Here is a 16,265-nt window from a genome sequence, read left to right on the forward strand (position 1 = left end):
TATGGTGGTCCTGTTTAAAACCACTATAGTTAATAGTTAGCTACCTAATAAATTGTTATCTATGTGGAGGTAATTAATGAACTGTTGTTATTTGGCTAACAATTAGCGAGGGAATTAGCCGAGGATGTTTGCAACCTGGCCTATATCTATTCTATACGAACACTGCATTGCCATTGCCCGGTTGTCGGTGAGGAAGTTTTTTGTGACGATGTTTGGTTGTTCTATAACCATCGAATAAGCTCTAAGGAGCGAGGCCGGCAAAAGAAATTTGGCTTGGTTGGGTGATGCAGTTCTGTGGCTTTCGCGTGTTGATCCTGCTTTGGTAGATGGCTAGATGGCGTGCTCCATTGTCGGCTTGGTTTATGTCGTGCACTCCTAACCTGCATTTTGAAATTAGAGTGATCATGTGGAGATCTAAAGCCAGACATTGTGGATTTGCCATTATCCACACAACTTGTTGAATTTTGTATCATTTGGAATAAATTCTGAGTGTTTACGCAATAGCACCAGGTATGCTCCTAATAAAGTAGGTAGATTTCCAATTTTCTCGAAAAAAAGAAACTGCATAAACTGAATGCTTTCGGAACCCTGGTGGAGCCACGCACCTGGTTTCGTCCCCAAATCTCACTCAATCCCCAGTCCCGACACCCATCCTCTCCACCGAAGTCACCACCGCATGGACGACGCCGCGAATCCCACCCCTCCACCATCCACCTCCGCCGCATCCGCGGCGGCCGCGGCGGCGCAACACCAGCAGCTCCAGCGCCAACTCTTCCTAATGCAGCAGGCGCAGTCCCATCCGCAGCAGCTGTCGCAGCAGGCCATGTCCCGCTTCCCCTCCAACATCGACGCTCACCTCCGCCCTCTAGGGCCGCTTCGCTTCCAACAGCCCCAGCCCCAGCCCCAGCCGTCCCACTCCCAGGGTCCATCTCAGTCGCCGTCGCAGGCCACGCAGCAGGCGTCACCCCAGCAGCAGCAGCAGCAGGCGGCGGCGGCGGCGGCAGCGGCGCAGGCACAAGCACAGGCCCAGGCCCAGGCGGCACGGGTACGAAGCCCCGAGATGGAGATGGCGCTGCAGGACGCCATGCGGGTCTGCAATCCGGACGTCAAGACGCCCTTCCAGTCCATCGAGGACGCTGTCAACAGGTGCGCTACCGTCGGATTCATGCCAAATCTTGCTACTTTCCTGTTCAGATGTTTATCTAAATCTCGATCTCGAGGTATATCGTTTGAAACACGTATTTGCGGCCAAGGGGAGGTTGTGTAAATGATGGGTTAAGCATTTATTTAACAGATCTCCACGGTTTTAACATGGTGATTGAGGTTTGCGTGAAAATTTCGTCCGTTTGATGTAGTGCTAATTGATGATATATTTTTGGTTATGCCTTGCATGTTTGTTCGGTTGGATGCAATAATGGGCTGGTTACTATGTCGAATCTGATTACTTCTGATTGATGCATATCCTTTTTGGCTGTTGGCTAGCGAATGCTTTCAGAAACCACCTCTTCTGTTTAGCTATTTTGGGCAGTAAGTCTAGCAGTGCTTTGTATTCTGTAAATAGGCATTTCAAATGTATTAATTGCTGTCATTGCATTATAATATTTGTTTTGGGTGAAAAATTCAGTCTTATCTTTGTCAGTAGATTTCAAGTTTTGTTCATCTCTTCCAATGTTGTATAGCATTGTGAAACCAGATGGTGGCATTGTGGAAGTATTTGGTAAGAGTTGGTATTGAACTTCACAAATGTAACATTGCACATTCTGTATTGAAGTACAAACAGATGGGATGATTATCCTTCTTTATGTTAATAAATCTGTATAGAAACAAAATTGGTCATTCAATAATCAATACTATTCTCAGAATTACATTTCTGTACTACAACAATTATTTTATCAAACAAGTTAAAAAAACTATCTTGGGAATTTTATCCAACCTGTTTTTTTCTAAGTCATGTTTAAGAAGGTAGGTTTGTAATTTTTACTGTTACAAGCAGTTATACTAATTGCTATTAAATACTACTCAAGTTACATTTAGCATTCTGTATTCAGTGCTGAGTTGCTTCATTTGTTTATGGTTACCTGTTACTCCTTTGGTTACAAATACTTGAACGACGTTTTTGGGTTGTCTGAACTCAGTCATTCTATTCTTTGATAACAAGTTACATTTTTATGTGTTGAGTTCGAGTGTTTGAAAACTACACAAGCACATTTAAATAGTAAGGTAGTGTCATAATAGTTCACTTTTATTATATAACTATATATTATAATTAAAAATTTGGGTCACCGGTATCAATGTGTAAAACAGCACTTATTTGCAGCTAAATGGAGTATATCATTACTATACCTTTGTCTTTTTATATTTATATAAAAACCCAATCGAATGGAGTCCATTCGTTTCATTGAACTTGCCTTTGATGCTATGAATGTTTAGTCACATGTAGCAGTTTATGCCTTGGTGTATTAAGAGGGTGCACTAACTGTGCTTGTTGATTCCCTGTTTTCTATTGCTAGTGTTATTGTTGTACCCTTACTTGAGTGGTGTTCAGCGATGAAGTTTTGATACAACACCATACGTTGTTGGGAACTGATTTGCATTTTGTCTTTTCTTTCTTTCTGCAACACAGTGTAGATCATTAAGCCAGATGTTTTGTTGACTTATTCAAATGGATACTCCTTTTTCTCATTATCATGCCACATGTGTAATTCATAATCACATCATGTGATTGGGAACATACCATGTAGGACGTCATATATGGTTCTGGCTGATGGGGCCAAAGATGAACATAGGTAGCTTATAGGATTCATGTTTTTTGCTTCGTTGAGGCGTCTTGTTGCGCTGGGATTGTGCCACATGTGTTGTCTTGCACGTGAGAGATGCTTCTACTCACCCGCGACATGCTTATGTCAGTGGGGCAATAATTAATCTCTACTCCTTTAAAGCGTCACTTTCGTTGTGCATTCTCCTTCCTTCCGCATCCCTACGGGCCATGCAGCCCACACGACACATAACCACTTCCTCTCCAGTCAGTGACACAGAACCGCTCCCTCTCCTCAGTCATGCGCCCGTCATTTTCTCCGCGATCTCCACTTCGCCTAGTTTGGCGCATCACTGAGGAAGAGGAGGGAGAGGGCGAGTCCACGCGCGCAGAGGAGGGCGAATCTGCGTGAGGAGAGGAGGGAGAAGGCGAGTTGGCGCGCGCAAGCTGTTCCTCATCGGGGTGGGTCAGCGTGCGGAGAAGGGAGAAGGCGAGTCGGTGCATGCAAGCTGTTCATCATCGGATTGCTCCGTCGTGGTGCCGACGACAACGTGCAGGTGATCACGAGCGTGGGGTTGCTGCAGACCACCTGCCGCTTTGAGTCCGACCACCTCGACCTACAGCTGAAAGGTCTGCTATGCTCCTCTCTTCTTTTGCTCCACTTCGACCTGTATGTGCGTGTCTGACGACCCACCGGGCGCATGACCTCCTGTGCCGCCCGCTCCACCTCCTGGTGCTCACGAGCATTGCGTCGGCCTCGGGCCCCGCTACGTTGGTATTAAATAAATTGCTAGGAAACGTGTCCAATGTTCTGCACAGTGCACAGCCCTCAAAACTTGCTACTAAAGAAGAAGAAACAGGGAAGAGGGAAAGAACTGTGAATTTTTCAAGCACAGTAGTTGGACCAAATTACTTGAGCTCATGATTTCTTTTGTTTAACCAAATTACTTGAGCTCATGATCAGTAGCTCGCTTAGGTGGCAATACTGTTGATTCAGCAAAAGATGTGCAAGTTCATCCAATACGGTTTGCACCAATGTAGGGATATGGTCAGATTGATCTGGTTGAATCCCACACACTTCTAAACTTAGAGATACTGCAGTGTTCCCAACTTGCGTCTAAACTACAATGCTACATTCAACTGAACACAACATGCCACAACTCCATGCTTGAGTAATCCCTTAAATTTCTTGTAACTCACTCGAGAGCATTGAGCAACTTGCATATAAACTTAGAGATACTGCAAAGATAATGATTTCTTTTGTTTAACCAAATTACTTGAGCTCATGTTATAAGTTATAAAATCTAGAAACCATCTTTGCCTTTTTTGGTAGGGATAGCAGAGGAAAGCCAATTTGTTTAGAGCACTGAACCTCCCAGGAAAGCATGATAACAGACCCGTCTTTCTGGTTTGGTCAGTGTTCTGTAATAACCAATAGATCCACCTGAAAATGAATGATTCACCACTGAATTCATGCATCAGATTTTTGCTGTTGATGTCTCTATCCAGCCACTTCAACTAATTGGTATGAGTTTAGATGCATTCAACATTTTTGAATACTATACTGTTCTTCCTATTGTCATTTGTCATCACTGCCATCATCTACATCACCAACACTGAAGGCCTACCAGCATTTGCTTTATATGATATTCTTGGTTGATACAATAGACAATACTATGGTGACTTGATCTTGTCTTTCTTTGTTAGGACTTGCCAAATTATGTTTTATTTAATAAATAGTCAGTTGAAGTCAGAGCTTAAACTATTTATTTTGTTTCCTTTTCTCTTTTGGTTTATGAACAATTTACATGAAAGACAGATAATTTTTTAGGATAGTACATGAAGCTATAGTGTGTTAGGAGTCTCAGATTATAAATACCAAAAAGCTTTCCTGTGGTTAAAAAACCATAGCATATTAAAGATGGGAAAATACAATAGTACATTTTTACCTGTGGTTATGCGCAAGAACTCTTATCTAGCCTGTATAAACACACAAGAACAATGGCTTGTACAGTTCTGCAATTTGTGCAAAGGAACAGACTGCCACATCTCAGATCAGTCGTAGCCTCAGGTCACTCAAAAGTAATTCATCATTGAGCCTGGGGATCTAGACCCATATCACCAAGCCTTGCACCAACACCAATCCCAGCATTGGGTGGTTGTGCCTGCAATACAGGCAAACTACAAGAAGCTAATATGTCAATTCAATCACGAATATGGTATATGTGAGTGAACTGAACTTTATAATCTACTTCCTCCAAAATTATAAGACGATTTGGCTTTTCTGGACCTATAATTATAAGACATCAAAACGACCTATAATTTGGGACAGAGGGTGGTATTCTACTGCACATTAGCACATAGGAAATGCCAAACCAAGGTCACATCTGCAAGCAAATAGCCAACACCTACATTCCTGAAGCAATCACCACAAACAGTATTGCTGATACCATAACCTCCAGCATCAACAAGGAGGGAGGGAGATCGATCTCTCTCATGCCTGCTCTTTTCGTGTTTGACCGATCAGAGTTTTTAGTTTTTTTCATTCAAGAGTTTTTTTTGGGAAACTTAGAACCAGAATAACCAAAACCTTGTGGGACATTCATTAGCTATGCCTTCTCTTCTTACCTCTGCCACCGAGACAGAGAGACCCACGAGCATCGATTCCCCGTCTCAAGCAAAGCAATCTATCATTCTGCACACTGAAAACCAATCACGATAGCCTGCTGTGAGACATGATCAGAAGTTTGATGTTCCGCCTTGTCGCCTCATCGCCCATGAACCTAGAGATGTCTGCGCTGATGCTCTGAAATCATAAAAATTTAAGAGGCCTGTTTCTCAGCAGTTTGATGTTCCGCCTTGTTGCAGGAATGCCGCGTCCGCTGCGTCCGACCAGAGAAAGGCCTGAGGGACAGCCACCTCGCCATAGCCCGCTATGAATTTGCGGCAGTAGCCGGTAAGGCCGAGGAAGCCCCGCAACGCTCGGAGAAACTATGGTCGAGGCCATGCCTCCACCGCCTCGATCTTGGCTGGATCCATCGCGACGCCATCTTTGGAAATGATGTGCCCTAAGTAGGACACTGTTTCCTCCCCAAAGAAACACTTGGAGCGCTTTAGGAACAACTTGTTGTCACGGAGGACCTGGAATACCTGCTTCACGTGCTGCAAGTGTTCTGCCCATGTCGTACTGAAGATGAGTATGTCATCAAAAAAATACCATGACAAACTTCCGAATATATGATTTAAGGACGTCATTCATTAAGGACTGAAAGGTGGAGGGTGCGTTCGTCAACCCAAAATGCGACAAGGAACTCGAATTTTCCGCGGTGTGTGCGGAAAGCCGTCTTGCTGATGTCATCCGAATGCATGCAAACTTGATGATATTCGCTGTGAGGTCAAGCTTGGTGAAGAACCTGGCACCACGGAGTTCATCCAATAGCTCATCCACTACTGGAATGGGAAACGAATCTTTTGCTGTCTTGCTGTTGAGCTCGCGGTAGTCGATGCAGAACCTCCACGACCCATCTGCCTTCCGTACCAGGAGGACTGGAGAGGAGAATCCCGATGAACACTCCCTGATGATGCCTTGCTGCAGCATAGCCTCGCATTGCTTCTCGATCTCATCTTTCAGCAGTTGCGGGTAACGATACGGTTTCACCGCAATCAGTGTTGTACCCGACAGTACTGTAATGCGATGATCATGGCGTCGAGGTGGGAGGCCACGTGGTTCCTCAAAGATGTCGGCGAAGGAGTCGAGTAGTGTTGTCAGGAGATCACGAGTGATGGCCAACATGGAGAGCTGCTGCTGGGGGCCGCCTATCCCGGACCAGCGGACGTCACGCTCCTTGTGCTAGAACGCCATTGTGAGGTCGGCGAAGTTCCACAGGATCGGCCCTAGAGTGCGAAGCCACTGCACTCCGAGGACGATGTTGAAGCCCTCCACCGTGAGGGTGTAACAGGAGATGTCGAAGGTGTCGTTGTTGATGGAGATGACCACCTTGCGACACACCCCAGTGCTGGGGACACGGGACACGGTCGCCGTTCGCCACCTCCATGGAGAGGTCGGGTCGGCGATCCATCGTGAGCCCCAGCTTGTCCACCAGTCCCTCCTGGATGAAGGTGTGAGTCGATCCTGAGTCTACCAATCCGACCAGGGAGACTCCGTTGATGATGACTAAGAGTTTCATCGTGTTGCCCACGTTGATACCCATCAGGGCATGCAGGGAGATCCCTAATTCTTCCGGCGTGGTCTCCTCGTCAAAGTTGTCGTCCATCTCGATGAGGAAAACGCCCTTGCCTGCGCACTTGTGGTCCGTCGTTTACTTTTCGGTGCAGTGATAGCACTCTCCATTGGCGTGCTTGGTCGCCAGTTCTTTCGTGCGAGGGCGTGGCACACCACTGAGTTTCGATGTGATCGCCGGGGATAGGGCCTTTGTAGACAGTTGGCCGACTGGTGGCGTGGCTTGAGTGAGCCGGCGCTCGTGAGCTCGGGCCAAGCTCATGGACGTCTGGAGGTTCGGTGGTCTCTTCAGCCCGACCTCCGCCCGCAAGGGTTCACCAAGGCCCGCAATAAAGAGCTCAACCTGCTGGTTAGGCGTGATGACCTGCGCACGACACAGGAGCTGTGAGAATTGTCGCTGATCGTCCTCCACGGTGCCGGTGCAATATAAGGCTTTCAGCTCGGCCAAGCTGTTGTGTCGAAGTGGAGGCCCGAACCGCATGTTGATGTACTGGGCGAAGCGGCGCCATGAGACCATACCGTAGTCGAGCTCGAAGCCGTAGTACCAGTCCAATGACGCGCCTTCCAAGTGCAGGGACACGACCCACACTCTGTCGTCGTCGAGTGTGCGCATCCCACGAAAACATGTTTCACACTTGTTGAGCCATGGAAGGGGATCAGATTCGCCGTCGAATGATGGAAACTTCAGCTTGGGGCGGCGATTGTGATCCTCATAGCAATCACGGTCATAGAAGCCGTCCCTCCGATGCCGATCGCGGCCTTCTGGTTGCCGGTCGTGGCGCCGTTGGTAGCCGCTACCATTGGGGTCTCGATTACCGCGTCGGTCGTCCCTATGGAAGCCATCACGTCCTTCGCCCCGGCGTCCTCTAGTGATGCGGCGGTCCTCCCGCCAATCGTTGTCGAGGGAGTCATTGGTGGCGTTGTCGGTGTTGTCGCCGGAGGGCCAACCGTTGCCACGACGTCGGTCGTGGGTACGATGGTCGGTCGGGAATGGAGAGTAGGATTGGGCAAAAAAAAACAGAGACCAAATAGACAGATATTTCGGGTCTCGGGTTTTATTTCGAGTACAGTTTACAGAAAACCAAAATAAATAGAGAAAATCAGGTTTTTGCTTCGGGTAACCGAAAGGGCCGAACTGGACTTAGCTGCAGCAGGCCCATACAGCCAAGGCCCAAATGGCCAAACTTGCCAACGCCGACTTAAGGTTCCATGTAGACTTCTAGTCTCAAAACCTTGTAGTTGTAGGCACCAGGCAGTCCAGCCGTCCAGGGTTGGCGGCCGCCGCATGCCATTGTCCAATGCCCAGTCGTTATGCGCCTCTGTGGTGTGCCGGTGCCAGGTGCTGGCACTTCGCCACTCGCCGTTGTCAGCCGGTCAGCCCCACCACGACTGTCGGAGTCTGTGGCCTACCATCCCGGCCTGCAAGTCGGCGCAGGCGCGCAGCTGGCCAGCCGCGGGCCGCACAACGGCGAGGTGTGCTGCCGACGGCAACCGGCAAGCCTCCGACTCCAACAAGCAAAAAGCGAAACACAGAAGAAGCAAGCGATGGTTGTGCACTTGTGCTTGCGATTTTGCCTATATTTGAGTCTCAACTCAGTTGGCTCTCACGGTCTCACCTGGACATCTGGACCTGCATGGCTGTGTGATACTGCGATGGGCCACTGGATGACTGGATGTGCTAGTCTGCTGGACGGACAGGACAGTGGGCAGTGGGCTGGAGGAGGGTGGATGCATGTCGCTAGTATTGCTGCTGAAGTGCTGATGCTTGACATTTTCGGGTAAGACCGTAAACCGATAGTGAGTTTTGGGTAACCGAAATTTCGGTTTTGAAGTAACCGATGCCTGTTTCGGTTCTCAATACCTAAAACCTGAACTTTTTAAAAACCGAACCGAAATGTCGGGTAAAACCGAATGCCCAGGCCTAATGGAGAGCCATCGGATTCCTGCAGAGGGTCTTCATTGTTGTCGGCGGCGCCCCCTTTTCCGGTGCGCCCGCCGCCTGCGCCCGACTTGGTGCCGTCAAGGCCTTCCGTGGCGTCTGCACCAGGCAGCACTATCTTCTCCATACGTGCGAGCCGCTGATCGTGCAACATCATATGCGTGATGAGCATGGAGACTTGGGCGAGCAGGCGATCCAGCTTGTCTTCAATGGAATCCCCAGGATCGTTCCCCATGGAGTCGGACATGGATGTCGATGCTCCACTGGTCTCTGATACCAAATTGATGCGACCTCCCTCGGGGTCCTCTTGGGCGATCTCATGGGTGAGTGGAGAAGGTTAGAACTAGGGACAGATCTCAAGGGGTAGGAACAATGGCTAGTTTGGCGGGCTTCGTCACTGCGGCTGGTAGCTTGCCGAGCCACGATGACCGAGGTAGTCCCGCCCAACTACAGGGAGACTTTATTCCTCTATGGATCCCTAATACAAACTATGGTCTGCCTTTGTAGTATGAGGCAACCACAAAAAAGGAAGTAAATAACTTATTATGGAAGTAAACTAATGCATATCTCCCTGTAATAAAACTTTCCCACTAAACCGATTTCTAGCCACTTTGCACTTTCCTGTCTTGCGCCTGCTGCTCCTTGGGTTGAATCCTGGCGCCGGTGCCTTTGATATTGGCAGCCCACAAAAGCGTCAGTAACAATGTCATTCTTTGATTCCTTGGTAATTACTGTTTTTGAAAATTGAATGTAATTCTTCCTCCATTGTAGAAGCATGAATTTGTGTATATATTTTCCCAAATAGAACATTGTTATCATTTTTTTTGGGAAACTTCCATCCTCTGAATAGTTGTTGCCTGAAAGTCTGCAATTTTGATTGTTAGGCTGTGTCCAACAGATCGTGTATATGGTCGTGCAAAACACTGTTTTGCATTGTAGATATCACTGTTTGCAGAGTGGAATTTGAAATAGTAGATGGGATCGGGAATATGATAGGAAAGCTGCTGGAGATAGCCTTAGAGTGGACATATTAACCAGTTCAACCTAAAACCTTAAGTTGTTAGAAGTTAGACAATCCACTTATATATTTCAACACCCCCACTAATGTGCAGCCAGAGAGAAAGGAACATAGTAATAAAAGGACAGGTCAGAGGCACAAATGAAGCTTAAACTCGAGACCTCTGACGCTGATATATGTTAAAATGGACGTACTAACCAGTTCAACCCAAAAAGTTAAGCTGTTGGGAGAAGCAGAGAATCCACTTATATACTTCAATATTGATATCAGTGCTAAATAAATTGTCAAATGTATTGTTTTACCCAGCCTACTTAGAGTGTAATGCCTTATTAGTTTAATCTCTAACTCCTTTTATTTTCTTTTTCCATATTTTTGAAAAATGATAAGGAAGAAGCAACTTAGCTAGAGCATTGAGATATTGTAGCAACTACTGAATTTAATAAAGGTGAGTGTAGCTTCATTCTGCAAGTTTTGATACAATGTTGACACATGATAAGCTAGCATACACCTGTTTTTATGACATCTTCATGGTTAGTACTATTATAAAGATTTGGAACATGTTTCAACAACTATCCCACTTAAAAAAAGTTACCTATGTGATATATAGAAACCGTAGCAACGTACGTGAATGTACGTGCACCTAACTAGTATGACTATATAAGTCTAAGTGGTGTAGCACACACCTTAGAATCATCTGGACTAACGGGCAAATGCTCGTGTTATAGATAACATGAGCGTGGTGTAGGCCATCTTGTACCTTCCACATGACAACGCATTTGCATTGACTGCATTGTTAACTATAGTTCATATTGTTTTTTTTTCATTGCACCTCATTTGTGGAACAACAAAATAAGTAATGAATTATGCAAAATCGGAAAACCAGTCTTATATGAATTGTACCCTGCTAAAGAGATTCTAGGTGAGTTAGTTAGGTGGTCTAAGTAACACTCCTCTGGTCCTCTCTGCTGGAAGCAAAGTTTAGACTGAGGTTAAAAAATGTCCTCATCTGTCCTTGTGGTCTAAAACATGGTAAGTTGCTACCTAGTAGGTTAAGATGTGGTGTTATTATCTCCTGCCATTGTAAACTGTATGATCTCTTCATTCTCCATATGGTATTTTACTCATAGCATTTATTCCATTTGTGTTGAAATTAGGTTATTACCTTACCATGTTGTTGCCGACTATGAGGCTGAAGAAGATGACAGGATCCTTGATAGCGACACAACAGGCCAGATCCCTTCTCGCCTGCAGCAATGGGACCATAATATTCTGGTGAAGATTGCTGAGTTCACGACAACTTTTGACAAGCAAGTATTGGCATATAACATAATGACCAAGAAAAGGGCCATCGGTGAGTTCAGGTCGGAGGAGCGGCTCATGCTGGAGCAAGCCTTATTGCAGGAGGAAAAGCAAGCTATGCTGGGACTGAGGGCAGAGATGGAGTCGAGAGAGAAAGCTGGTCGCGAGGCTGCCGAAGTGAAGATGCGTTTGGCAATGGAGCATGCTCGTGCTGAGGCACAAGCTCACTCTGAGATGATGAATCATGGTCCTATAAGGGCCAGTGCTGTTGCTTCGCAAGGGGAGGATGGTCCGAGTCATGACATGGTGCAAGAACATGGCGAAGATGGGTGGGGAAATTCTCAGAGGGATGATGAAGATCCATCGGAGGATTTCCTCAACGATGAGAACGAACCTGAGAATGGGAACTCAGATGGGCAGGAGGACTGGCGCAGATCTGGGGAGTTTGATCTCAACTCTAGGTAAGGCAGTTGGATTTCCACATGAAGGTTTCTAGGTAGGCTACGACATGCTGGTATTGTATCTACTATTCTATTGTTGTGTTCGGTGAAGATGTCTTTGTGGCTGTAAACATGGCATTCGAACAATTCAGTTTCTTTGTAATTTGACTAGTAATATTTACTTGAGCACTCAATATGTGCCATTTCCAACTTGGAGAAAAAAAATTACAATAATCCACCTGCATTGCACCAACGGAACTCAGTTTTCTTTCCTTATTGTTAGATTCACCTAGCATGGACATGTAATTACACATGTACGGGATCTTGAATTTTAGCCGAGAACATGATCGTTAAAATTACTTCTAGCAGAACTAGGATGTGGTTTTGATGGAAACGGCGTCATGACCAAGTGTGTATCATGACCTGGTCGCGTTGAAGTTTAGCGAAAGCAGCTTGCATGTTTTGGGCTTTGTTATCGACGGAGAATCCGTTGGTCTTCGATGAACGGTCCGCGACATTGGAACCGGCATAATCAGTTGCACAGTACATGACGGATGGTTCATCGAGCTGTCCTCTTGGCAAGCTCTGAACGACCAAACCAAAATACCTTTCTCCCCCTTTTTTCTACTCTCTAGTTCTTGCTTTCACCACCCCTTTAATCTAGATAAAGTGATGATCTAGATAAGGCCATAAGGGACACCTAAACCAAGATACTAGAAGATATATTGAAGATCCAAAAGTAAATATGAAAGTTGAAGACACAAGATGGGACCAAATCTGAACACAAATATCACCAAGAAACAAGCTCGCAAGATGTGAGACCAATCGTGAGGGGTGTTAGACCATATGGCTGAGCAAACCCTAGAGGGGTGATCATATGAGCGTTAAACTCGTAATCAGTCTAAAATATAAGAAAAATAGACCTCGGTCCATTTGATTATATGATTTTGATGTTTGATATCAACATAACATGTGGACTAATTTGTTTGCTAGTGTTTACATTTATAGTTTGCATGCTGCGGAATGGTTTTGGACACTAAGGCATTGAGTGACCAACACCTCAAAGAAGACAATGAAAAACTCACTGAAAACTTACCAACATCAAGCATATAGTCCAAGGCATAAGACAAGAAAAGCCCAAGTGAAAAAATGAAGAATTGAAGATTGAGCTGTTGTAACACCCTGAATTTGGGGTATAAAAATTTCTCTTCTAATATCCGCCAAATTATGGTGTTACCTTCTCCTCCTTTTTCTTCTCGTTCTGTTTTGTCTTCTCAAAGCAGTGGGAGTCGTTTTTGATATTATATAAAACCCTAAAGATGTATCGTTGTTGCATTATGCTAGGGTGCACTTATTCCTATTTGATGTATTGCCTTGGTATGCATCTACTTATTTCTTTGGAACCCTTTTTCTCGCATATAAACCTGATTAGAAAATAATATTAAAGAGCAAGAAAAAGAAGAAAATGGAAAAAGAAAGAAAGAAGCCCAAACTCTCCAGCCAGCCCACTCCCCTCCCTGGGCCCGCGACCTAATCAGCCCGCGCGCGCTCCCCAGGCCCCGCGCCCACGCACGCGAGCGTGCCGCACAAGCCGCGCCCGGCCGCCCAACCGCTGTGGCCTGCCGATGGGGCCCGCCTGCCAGGTGGCTCCCTCCTCAACTGCCTCGACGAGAAAAAGGGGGGCATCGTGCCCCCATGAACCACCCCACGCCCAACTTCCCTCTAGCGTCCCACTCCCTTACGCCCGCGCCGTCGTCCGGAGTGGTGCTCGCTCGGAGCTCCCGTGGGCACCGCTGTTCGTCGTCGAGGTAAGCCCCTCCCCTTATCCTTCTCCCCCATCACCGTTTCCCCCTTGTTGCGCGTGGCCGCCATGGCCGAAGCTCGCGGCATGCCCCCCTCGTCCCCCTTCCCGGCCCGGCATGACGCGGCCATGGCGCTCGTGGCCCGGCGTTCGCGGCCCAGCGCTCGTGGCCTGGCGCGCGGCCATGGCGCTTGTGGCCCAGCACTCGCGGCGCGGCCCCCCTCGTCCGCCTTCCTAGCCCAGCCTGGCGCAACCATGGCGCTCGTGGCGCGGCCCCCTCGTCCCCCTTCCCGGCCCAGCATAGCGTGACCATGTGAGAGCACCTAGATGTTTGGGTGAATAGGTGATCCTGTAAAACTTAAAGCTTAACACCACAAACTTGATTAAGAGTTAGAACAATGAAATCAAGTGAGTAGAGAGGAGAGCTCTTGTGAAGCACAATAGACACAATAAGGACAAGCACAAGAGACACGAGGATTTATCCAGTGGTTCGGCCAAGTACAAAACTTGCCTACTCCACGTTGTGGCATCCCAACGGACGAGAGTTGCACACAACTCCTCTCAAGTGATCCAATGATCAACTTGAATACCACATTGTTCTTCTTTACTTTACTCTTTCCCGTTTGCGAGGAATCTCCACAACTTGGAGTCTCTCGCCCTTACAATAAGAATCACAATGAAGCACTAGAGTAAGGGAGGGAAGCAACACACTCAAATCCACAGCAAATACGCACACACAAGACCAAGACTTGAGCTCAAGACAATATCTCGAGGTTCTCACTAGAACGGAGCTCAAATCACTTAGAATGTCGAACAAGTGCGCAAGAATGAAGTGTGAGTGATCAACAATGCTCAAGGAATGCTTGGTGTACTCCATGCGCCTAGGGGTCCCTTTTATAGCCCCAAGGCAGCTAGGAGCCGTTGAGAGCATTCCAGGAAGGCAATTCTTGCCTTCTGTCGCCTGGCGCACCGGACAGTCCGGTGCACCACCGGACACTATCCGGTGTGGATTTCTTTCCTTCTTTGGCGAAGCCGACCATTGGCGGTTCAGAGCCGTTGGTGCACCGGACACTGTCCGATGCACACCGGACAGTCCGGTGCCCCCTTCTGACCGTTGGCTCTGCCACGCGTCGCGCGCGGATTACGCGGCCGACCGTTGGCCGAGCCGACTGTTGGCTCACCGGACAGTCCGGTGCACCACCGGACAGTCCGGTGATTTATAGCCGTACGCCGCCGTCGAAGTCCCGAGAGAAGCCAGTTGACAGACGCCAGTCTGGCGCACCGGACACTGTCCGGTGCACCACCGGACAGTCCGGTGCACCCAGACCGAGCAGTCTCTTGGCTGTGCTCAGCCAACTTCTCCATAATTGTTTCTCCTGTTTCTAGCACTTAGACACAATACATTAGTCTTCAAAACAATGTACTAAGTCTAGAAACATACCTTTAATCTTGATTTGCACTTCTTGAGTCCTTGGCACAATTTATCACTTAGGCACTTGTGTTGGACACTTAATCACCAAAATACTTAGAAATGGCCCAAGGGCACATTTCCCTTTCAATCTCCCCATTTTTGGTGATTTATGCCAACACAATAAAAAACAACTAAAAGAAGTGCAACATCAATGCAAATGAAAACTCAAATTTATTTTGATTCAAATTTGGTATATTTGGATCATTCTTTGCCACCACTTGGTTTGTTTTTGCAAATCAAATTCAATTTCCTATCTCTAAGTCAAACACACTTGTTGAGACATAAAGAGAGTTGTTCCAAGAGAAATTGATCAAAGATTTCAAAAACTCCCCCTTTTTCCCATAATCAACCATTCTCCCCACAAGAGATCAACTTTTGTCAAAAAGCGACAAACAAGAGTATTTTGACAAACAGAAACTCTAACTCTACTTTTCAAAATTCTCAAGTGGTAGCTGATCCATTTGTTGCTTTGGCCTTATTTTCTATTCCTTTGGCATCAAGCACCAAAACGGGATCAATTTTGGCCCTTTAACCCCATTGCCTCACCAAAATCTTCAACTAAGAGTAAAAAGGCAATAAGAGTACAAAGATGAACTTGGAATCAGTTACTCTTTCATCGGAGTGCAGTGGAAGTCTTGCATGGTCCAAGACCACCTTTTCCCTTTCAAACCTCCTTTGAGTCTAAATTAAGAAAACTCAAGCACACAGTTAGTCTCAAAGGGTCAAGTTGTAGCACATCTCCCCCTAAATATGTGCATCACTTGCAAATGGACTTGTGAGGTCCGGGGAGTGCTTGTACAACTTGAGTACAACAAAATGCATTAAGGAACATGATCAAGGCATAAAACACATGTATGCTATAAATCAATCCAGGTTCCACGAATCTAAGACATTTAGCTCACTACGCAGCTTGCAAAAGGTCGACTCATCTAGAGGTTTGGTAAACATATCGGCTAGCTGGTTCTCGATGCTAACATGAAACACTTCGATATCTCCCTTTTGCTGGTGGTCTCTCAAAAAGTGATGCCGGATGTCTATGTGCTTTGTGCGGCTGTGTTCAACAGGATTATCCGCCATGCGGATAGCACTCTCATTATCACATAGGAGTGGGACTTTGCTCAGATTGTAGCCAAAGTCCCTGAGGGTTTGCCTCATCCAAAGTAATTGCGCGCAACACTGTCCTGCGGCAACATACTCGGCCTCAGCGGTGGATAGGGCAACGGAAGTTTGTTTCTTAAAACTCCACGACACCAGGGACCTTCCTAAGAATTGGCACGTCCCCGATGTACTCTTCCTATCGAC

The 16,265-nt window shown here is 46.8% G+C and overlaps 1 protein-coding gene across 1 annotated transcript; it reads left to right on the plus strand.

Annotated features, from left to right (window-relative positions):
- Positions 1–594: 594 nt before the first annotated feature.
- Positions 595–11,938, plus strand: LOC100276166 (uncharacterized). Its single transcript, NM_001150017.3, has 2 exons — positions 595–1,146; positions 11,107–11,938. The coding sequence occupies exons 1-2, from the start codon at positions 677–679 to the stop codon at positions 11,714–11,716; spliced, it is 1,080 nt and encodes a 359-aa protein (NP_001143489.1). The 5' UTR covers positions 595–676; the 3' UTR covers positions 11,717–11,938.
- The last annotated feature ends 4,327 nt before the right edge of the window (positions 11,939–16,265 follow it).

The sequence above is a fragment of the Zea mays genome, chromosome 3 (assembly GCF_902167145.1).
Source record: "Zea mays cultivar B73 chromosome 3, Zm-B73-REFERENCE-NAM-5.0, whole genome shotgun sequence".
Lineage (NCBI taxonomy): Eukaryota > Viridiplantae > Streptophyta > Magnoliopsida > Poales > Poaceae > Zea > Zea mays.

Excerpts from the sequence above, each read along its gene's own strand:
- LOC100276166 (NM_001150017.3), top strand. The coding sequence starts at position 677 with ATGGACGACGCCGCGAATCCCACCCCTCCACCATCCACCTCCGCCGCA. Across the intron at positions 1,147-11,106 it reads ATCGAGGACGCTGTCAACAG|GTTATTACCTTACCATGTTG; the intron begins GTGCGCTACCGT and ends TGTTGAAATTAG.